This window comes from Dipodomys ordii, unplaced genomic scaffold, assembly GCF_000151885.1.
Source record: "Dipodomys ordii isolate 6190 unplaced genomic scaffold, Dord_2.0 Scaffold104, whole genome shotgun sequence".
NCBI classification, from domain to species: domain Eukaryota; kingdom Metazoa; phylum Chordata; class Mammalia; order Rodentia; family Heteromyidae; genus Dipodomys; species Dipodomys ordii.
In genome coordinates, this window is record NW_012267320.1 from 4,666,015 (window position 1) to 4,674,827 (window position 8,813).

General features: G+C 45.1%; 1 protein-coding gene across 1 annotated transcript in view; it reads right to left on the reverse strand.

Moving 5' to 3' along the window:
• Positions 1 to 178: 178 nt before the first annotated feature.
• The window catches only part of Sod1 (superoxide dismutase 1, soluble), a 9,158-nt gene continuing 523 nt past the window's right edge, over positions 179 to 8,813 (reverse strand). Inside the window, exons 2-4 of the mRNA XM_013027521.1 lie at positions 4,381 to 4,474; positions 1,226 to 1,295; positions 179 to 370 (exon numbers count right to left, since the gene is read on the reverse strand). Of these exons, the coding sequence (XP_012882975.1) occupies positions 211 to 370; positions 1,226 to 1,295; positions 4,381 to 4,474 (324 nt within the window). The 3' untranslated portion in view covers positions 179 to 210. The remainder of the gene's footprint in view (positions 371 to 1,225; positions 1,296 to 4,380; positions 4,475 to 8,813) is intronic.

Below are 8,813 nucleotides of genomic sequence, written 5' to 3' on the forward strand. Positions count from 1 at the left end.
GCATGCAAGGCAAGCGCTCTACCACTGAGCCACCTTCCCAGCCCCTAGAGCAGTATTCTTAACTGAACTAAATATATTAATTCATCTCTAGAATCATCCAATAAAATAATGACCTGTCCTAATGTGGACTACAAGTACAATTTAGATGGATCTTTATAGAAATTAGGACTAACCATCATGAAGTCTTGATCCAAAGTACAATATTATACATTAGAAGAAACTATGCATATCCTCCTTTGTATGAAAACTTACCACCATAGTGCGGCCAATGATGGAACACTCTCCTGTGAGTGAGATCATTGAGTCTTTGATGGACACTTTGGCTGTACCGTCTTTGTCAGCAGTCACATTGCCCAGATCTCCAACATGTCTAACATTGAAAAAGCATCAGATCAATTAGCACTAGTGTCTACGTCACACCAAAGACAGTTCATGTGCTAACTAAAATTTAACAAGACTCCATAAGAGTGGCCTAAGAGGGGCTGGGAAGGTGGCTCAGTGGTAGAGCGCTTGCCTTGTGTGCATGAGACCCTGGGTTCGATTCCTCAGCACCACCTAAGCAGAAAAAGCTGGAAGTGGCGCTGTGGCTCAAGTGGTAGAGCGCTAGCCTTGAGCTGAAGAGCTGAGGGACAGCGCCCAGGCCCAGAGTTCAGGCCACAGGACCGACAAAAAAAGGAGTGGGCTAAGAGGAAAATATATTCAGAAAGATCACTTTGCCAAACTGACATTTTGGGAACACAAATTTAAAAATAGCTATTCAACTAGGTAATAGAAATCTACAAAAATAATGCTCTGCACACTTAAATTTCAGATGTAAGTACCAAAGGGAAACTCAGCTACTGAGTTATGATGTTAGTTCCGGAGAGAGTGAAGCTAAGACTGTGTTACAAATTAATCTTATTTTTAATATTTTCCTGAAAGGCCTTCAGAAAAGATACACAAGCAAATGGGAGTCTCAACTGCTTTTCATTATCTATTGAAGTTTCCTATGCTTCTCAAATGATTTTTTTGCTTGTGGTTATGGTATTCATGGCATTTTCTGTATTCTATATTACTTTACCCATAGAGAGCCATTCCACTGATTTGGGCATGGGGGAATGGTATGGGAGACAACAAATGTAAAAACCAACATAGGGAGCCTACCTCTATTTTCTCTTGTTTCTGCAAGCACTACAAGCCCACCCAGCCACCAGCCTCCTTATATAAGAGCCAAGCATCTTGTTACCTTTCTTGATCTTCTGGCCCACCATGATTTTTGGATAGAGGATTAAAGTGAGGACCTGCACTGGTACAACCTATTTACAAGAAATAAAAATAAGCAGTTAAGAGCCAGGCACTGATGACTCAAGCAAGTAATCAGGAGGCTGAAATCTGAGGATCACAGTTCAAGGTCAGCCCAGGGAGGAAAGTCTGTGAGACTCTTGACTTCAATTAACCACCAGAAAACTGGAAGTGAAGCGGTGGCTTAAGTGGTATAGCACTAGCCTTTAGCAAAAAGGCTCAGGGACAGGTCACAAGCCCAGACCTATGACCAACGTTCTCACCCCCCCCCCAAAAAAAGCTAAATTAGGAACCCAAATTCCAGAATCAAGAATGGTTATGCCTTATTCCTTTTTTGTGTGTTTTGAAACAGTCTTGCTATGTAACCAAACTGGCCTCTCGCTCATAATCGTCCTGCCTCGGCATCCCCAGTGCTAGGATTATAGCATGAGCTCTCACCTCTTCATGCTAAATTAAGGAAGTGAGGCTTGATCTTCAACACTGTACTGTAGTTTTAAAAAAGAAAATCACATGATTATGATCCCTAATTTTAAGAAAGATTTTCAAGAAATGATTACAAGCCGGGCGTTGGTGGCTCATGCCTGTAATCCTAGCTACACAGGAGGCTGAGATCTAAGGATCACAGTTCAAAGCCGGCTGAGGCAGGAAAATTCGTGAGACTCTTATGTCCAATTAACAAACAGAAAACCAGAAGTGACACTGTGGCTCAAGTGGTAGAGCAGTGGTAGAGTGTTCGCCTTGCGCTGAAGAGCTCAGGGACAGTGCCCAGGCCCAGAGTTCAAGCCCCATGACCTACCAAAAAAAAAAGCTATCTCACCCACGCTTGATGTCTGAAACGTGTAATCCTTGCTACTTGGGACAAGGAGATTGGAGGATCATGGTTGAAGGCCAGCCCAGATGTTTTTAAAAACAATATGTTTGGGGCTGGGAAGGTGGCTCAGTGGTAGAGTGCTTGCCTTGCATGCAAGAGGCCCTCGGTTCAATTCCTCAGCACCACATCAGCAGAAAAAGCCAGAAAGTGGGCTGAGACTCAAGTGGTAGAGTGCTGGTCTACAGCTGAAGAGCTGGGCACAGCGCCCAGGCCCAGAGTTCAGGCCCCACGACCGACAAAAAAAAAAAAATGTTCATAATACGCCATTCTAAACCAATGGTTGAGCCTATTGATACTCACCATTGTGTCAGCTACAGGGAAGGAGCACAGTGGCACACACCTGTCTCCCCAGCTATACAAGAAAGCACAAAAGACCCTAACTCAAAAATAATGCAAAAAAGGACTAATGGTGTGGCTCAAGTGGAAGGTAGAGTGCCTGACTAGTAGTGAGAAACCCTAAATTCAAACATGAACACAGTCCTTGCACACACACACCCCAAAAAAAGCTATCTCCCAGTACCATTCCACCAAGCAGCCCTCCTGTCTATGGCCTTTGCTTGTGTAGAGGTAGAACCAAGGTTCATGTTCTAGGGCCAAGGTTTCTGCCTTGCAAAACCCTAGAGAAGAGGCAGGTTTGCCACCTGCATCCCAGATAGCAGAAATGCAGGAAATCTTTCATGACAGTGGTTTCTTGATTCTTCTACCCAGACAAGGAAATAAGAAAATAAGGCAGGTTTCAGGAAGTAGCTTAAACAAATCAAAGCTACAAAACATTTATGCACCTTCCAAACCAGAGGCAGAGGGAACTTGTGGAATATTATTATTACTGGAATGGATCAAACTTCATAGTAACTATTTGGAACCAAATTATGGTACATTAAACACCAACTGCAATGACTCATACCTAATCCCATCATTCAAAAGACTGATTCCAGCCTGAGCTACAAATCCTGACACTGTCTTTCTCTAACACACACACACACTTCTAACAAAAAATGAAGTATAAACTTCAAATTACTACTCAAAATGACAAAATGTTACTAAAGGCAATTTAACTCATGAACTTTTGCTAACTTGCTACTAATTCCAAATTGAAAAAGGTCAAACAATATCCAAAGCACCAAGAGTCCTCAATTTGTATCAAACGTATTTTTTTCTTTGCAGTTTTCAGGGCTTTTTAATTCAAGACCTCAAGCTTGCTAGGCTGCCACTCTACCACTTCAGCCACATCTCTAGCACATTTTGCTCTGGTTATTTTGAGACAGGGTCTCCCTTTTTGCCCCGTAGTCCTGACCTTGATTCTATTTATGCTTCCCACTATAGGTAGGTTGATACATTTCACTATGTCCAGCTTCTGCTGCTGAGATGGGGGAAGTCTCAGAAAGTTTTTTGCCAGGGCTGTCTCAAAACGTGATCCTCCCAATCTCACAGCCTCCCAAGGAGGTAAAAAGCACAGGAATGAGTCACCTTTTCCTAGCCTACATCAAATTATTGTTCCACTTCAAATCTCATATTCTTATATAGTATAATGCATAGAAATCAGAGCCTGTACCTGAAGTGCCCACTCCTGACTCCAGCATGAAAACACTGGGATTACCTAAGACAAGAAGCTGCTTAGCCAGTCTCTAGTAGCTCATGCCTGTAATCCTACCTACTCAGGAGGCTGAGATCTGAGGCTCATGGTTCAAAGCCAGAGCAGGAGGAAAGTCCATGAAACTCTTATCTCAATAAATTACTCAAAAAAAAAAGCCAGGGGCTGGGAAGGTGGCTCAGTGGTAGAGTGCTTGCCTTGAATGCATGAGGCCCTGGGTTCAATTCCTCAGCACCACATAAGAAAAAAGAAAAAAGCTGGAAGTGGCGCTGTGGCTCAAGTGGTAGAGCGCTAGCCTTGAGCAAAAGAAGCTCAGGGACAGCACCCAGGCCCTGAATTCAAGCTTGGGGCCGGCACAAAAACAAAACCAGAAACTGCTTAACTTTTTGCTTTTATTTTTCTACTGCACTCTAAGAACCCTCAATCCCATTAGCACAATTAAAAATATCAATTCCTTTCCTCTTTATTCATCCCACTTAAAATAGTCAAAGACTACAGTTTTGTAGTTAATTCCCTAATGAGAATCTTAGGGGTTATTTTGACACAGGTGGGGAGGGCCTTTTAAACGGGGGTTACCCAACTCATTACCTTAATAACCACCAATGAACCGTTGTCATGAGAGTAGCGCAAAACCTACCTTGTGTATTATCTCCAAACTGATGGACATGGAATCCATGCTGGCCTTCAGTCAATCCTGTAATGGTCCCCTGTACCATAACTGGCCCATCTGCCTTTATTCAAAGAAAAGTACATTAAGTTAGAATGCAAACAAAACAGTTGAAGTATCTCTCACAGTAAAAAACAGACTTGAGTGTAGAAAAAAAATGTCTAAATTCTAGCTGCTTAATCTGAGGCCTGTGTTATGCTATCAAGAGAGAAGTGAAATTCTTGTTCTAACACCTGCTGTTCAGGGGCCATGTGGCCAAGGCTCTGAAATTCCACTGCATGGAAGAATAAAACTTAGTAGGGTAGCAAGGGTAATGAGTTCTGCCACGCACGCCATGTGCCAGCCTTGCACGCTTCTTCGTATGCTCCTTTCCAGGTCTGGCAGGGAATCTCCCATGTCCACCTCCTAAGTACCTCGGATTACAGGATGAGCCACCAGGACTAGCTCTAGGTTTGCATCTAAAATGATTATGCAACAAGTTTGATGTTTCTTGGGTAAACATTTTTGAATCGGTTGCATGTGTATATGGTGAATAGACATACTTTTTTAAGTGTAAAGCTGGATATCAAATTTAGAGCATGCATGGTACTCACTAGCCCCAAACTTTTCTTTTTTTTTTGGGGGGGGGTGGTCATGGGGCTTGAACTCAGGGTCTAGACATGTCCCTCATCTTCTCTTTTTTTTTTTTTTGTCGGTCGTGGGGCTTGAACTCTGGGCCTGGGCGCTGTCCCTCAGCTCTTCAGCTCAAGGCGAGCACTCTACCACGTGGAGCTACAGCGCCACTTCCGGTTTTCTGGTGGTTTATTGGAGATAGGAGTCTCCTCTCCTGCCCGGGCTGGCTTTGAACCGCGATCCTCAGATCTCAGCCTCCTGAGTAGCTAGGATTACAGGCGTGAGCCACCAGCACCCAGCTTCCCTCATCTTCTTTTGCTCAAGGATAGTGCTTTACCACTTGATCCACAGTGCTACTTCTGGCTTTTTCTGTTTATGTGGTATGGAGGAATCGAACCCAGGGATTCAAGCTTGCTAGGCAAACATTCTATCACTAAGCCACATTCCCAGCCCTCCAACCAAACTTTTTAACCTAAAACAATGCATGTCACAGATACTCATTAGCTCTTTGGTCTTCTTTTTGAGGACAAGCATGGTCTTGCCTTGAAAGAGAAAGAGAGCTATTCCCTGCCACCCTTGCTCTCCACGCTACCTCACTGGGTGGCTCTATTGGTCTCTCGCACAGATATTTGTATTTAGTAGCCAAAAATACCCTAACAACTGCCCATGAAGGGGCTAATTCAGGTCTAACCAGGGTACTGGGGATTTTTTACATCTCTTTTAAAGTCATTAGAATCTATCTGGATAACTTCCAACTCTAACAAAAAGAGTCTATATAAGAACATTCCAAAGCTGGGCGCTGGTGGCTCACGCCTGTAATCCTAGCTACTCAGGAGGCTGAGCTCTGAGGATTGTGGTTCAAAGCCAGTCCCGGCAGTAAAGTCCCCATGAGACTCTTATCTCCAATTAACCACTCAAAAACCAGAAGTGGCACTGTGACTCAAATGGTAGAGCACCTAGAGCCTTGAGCTACAACCATATCACACAGTAAGACATACTTTTTTGTTTTTAAATAATCATGGCCTATATGAACAAATATCAGTTCTGCATATAAATTTCATACATATTTGCATACTTGTTTATATCCGCTCATATGTCTATAAACTGCTTTCAAGTTTAAAAATTCTCCCCATTTTTTGTTAAGCCAAGTACAACCAAGCTTGCTCCAGTTAGTAACCTTCGAGGTAACTTTCCACAGAAGACACAATTGTTCAAAGGATATATCCAGAGCAACTAGCCCTTTTTTTGTTTTTTGAGAATACATATTGTGATTCTTCTAAGTAAAACCTTTAGTTTTAGGAAAACTAAATGTGACCCTAGCCCCACTCAACACAGGGGATTAAGGACATAGAGAAAGGGGCAGACTTTCTCACCTCCACTGAGGGGGCAGGGCACAGCTCAGGGCCGCTGTTCAGAGACAAGCTGCGTGCTTGCAGTCCCACGGAGCCAGCACAGGCTCATCTTCAGAGAAGCAAGTAAGTAGAGGCAAGGGAAGACCAGCTGCCTCTGCTCAGTACTGCTTGGGCTAAGAAGGCTCCGTGTGAACCCAAGTCCAGATTTTTCAAGAAAAGCAATGATTTAAAAAGATGGTGGTGAGAACCCAAAATCCTAGTGTGGGTAAGTTGGAAACTATCCCACAATTTTAATCACTGTGTAGGCTAAACCAAATAGTTTATAACCAATTTATTACATCTGCCATTGAGTAGAGCTGTACTGCTAAACTACTCAAGGATCTTAGAGACAAAAGATAATGCCAGTGAGGTTTGCACTTAGCTTAAGAACTTTCCAAACTGCTTTTGGCAGGGATATACGCTACACGTACCACACACCCCTGGTCTTGGCAATTCTTAACGGCTGGAGGGAGGCTGTCCCTCAGCGGCCACTTAAAATTCTCTGCCAATCAATTATGTTCAGGAGTAGAAAGGAGGCAAAATAAAGTGTGACATGACATACATCAAAATGTAGTCAAATGCCAAAGAACCTTTCCCTGAAAATGTGGGGACCAATTAATGTGAGCAAGTACCGTCCTCCCTCGCATAAATAGCAGACACCTACATATACTGCTCGGCTGCTTCTGTTCTCACATCTTTTGTCAACCACTTGAAGAACTCTTACCTATTCTCTAGTGATTAACAGCCAAGTTTAAAAAAAAAAAAAAAGGCCCCTCGGTGGCTAGTAACCATGCTGAGGTACTGGAGACAGGAAAGCACAAATACCCTCTTTGCAACACCCATTTTGTACTTATTACTGACAATGCGTATTGCTGAAAACTTGGTCAAAGTTGTTCAGAACCTTGTCTCTGCAGTAGACTAACACCTGCTGTAGGTCCTGGATGCAATCCCCAGCACCAAAACTACATGCCTCTGACTGGCTCAGCAAACTGACTGCTGCTGTTCCAATTTTTTGCAAAGAAATGGTTTGGAAGAATTCTCCAAGAAAAGTCATTTAAAGCTGGGTGCCAGTGGCTCACGCCTGTAATTCTAACTACTCAGGAGGCTGAGATCTGAGGATCATGGTTCAAAGCCAGCCCGGCAGGAAAGTCGGTGAGACTCTTATCTCCAATAAACCACTAGAAAACCGGAAGTGATGTTGTGGCTCAAGTGGTAGACCACTAGCCTTGAACTGAAGAGCTGAGGGACAGTGCCCAGGCCCAGAGTTCAAATCCCATAACCGACCAAAAAAAAAAAAAAAAGAAAAAAAAAGTCATTTAGCCAGGACAGGTGGCTCATGACTAAAATCCCAGCTACCCAGCAGGCGAGATATGAGATAGCAAAGTCCATGAGACTCATCTCCAACCACCAAAAAGCTGGAAGTGGAGGTGTGGCTCAAGTAGTAGAGCACTAGTCTTGGGTGTAAAAGCTAGGGGACAGCACCAGGCCCCCGAGCTCAAGTCCCAGGACCAAAACACACACACACACACACACACACACACACACACACACACAGAAGTGCCAATTCAATGTAATAGAAACTCTACTATCCCAAAGACTTTTTTTTTTGGGGGGGGGGTCCGGTCGTGGGGCCTGAACTCTGTGCCTGGGCACTGTCCCTCAGCTCTTCAGCTCAAGGCTAGCGCTCTACCACTTGAGCCACAGCGCCACTTCCGGCTTTTTTCTTATGTGGTGCTGAGGAATCGAACCCAGGGCCTCATGCATGCAAGGCAAGCGCTCTACCACTGAGCCACCTTCCTAGCCCTACCCCAAAGACTTTTGAAGCCTAGATGCACATTAAAATCACTTTGGAAACTTAAAACCGCAACAACAAAAAGAAAAAAAATCAAAAACAATACACCAATCCTGAGCCTGAGGCTGGTGGGATTTTTAATGTCCTTGATGTGCTGCTGGGCTCTTGGTATAAAGCTCCCCTGGCGCGTTTACGGTGAGCCCAGGGTGACGAGCTCGCTCTGCCCACAGCGGCAGCCTGGCGCTTGGAGCCGGGGAGGAGGGAACGGACCACGGTCCAAGGCCATCTCCTCTGCCTGACCGTGACCTCCAACATCAGGGCCTCGGCCTCGCATTTTCCTGCCAAGTATCGCAGATCCGAGCTCGCCGCTCGTGGCCTCGATTCCCCAAACCACTCTCACCTACAAAAGAAAACCCCACGCCACGCGGGAGATGCCGGGCCCGGCCGCCGGGGGATAACGGACGCCGCGGGAACAGGGGCGGGCCCTGCGGCCGCGCCCCAACCCCGGCCTGCGTCATCCGGGATCCGGGGAGAAAACGACCCCGAGAGGAAGAACCGCCGCCGCCGTCCCGAAAGCGCCGAACGCCCCCCGTCCCCTCGCGGCCCCG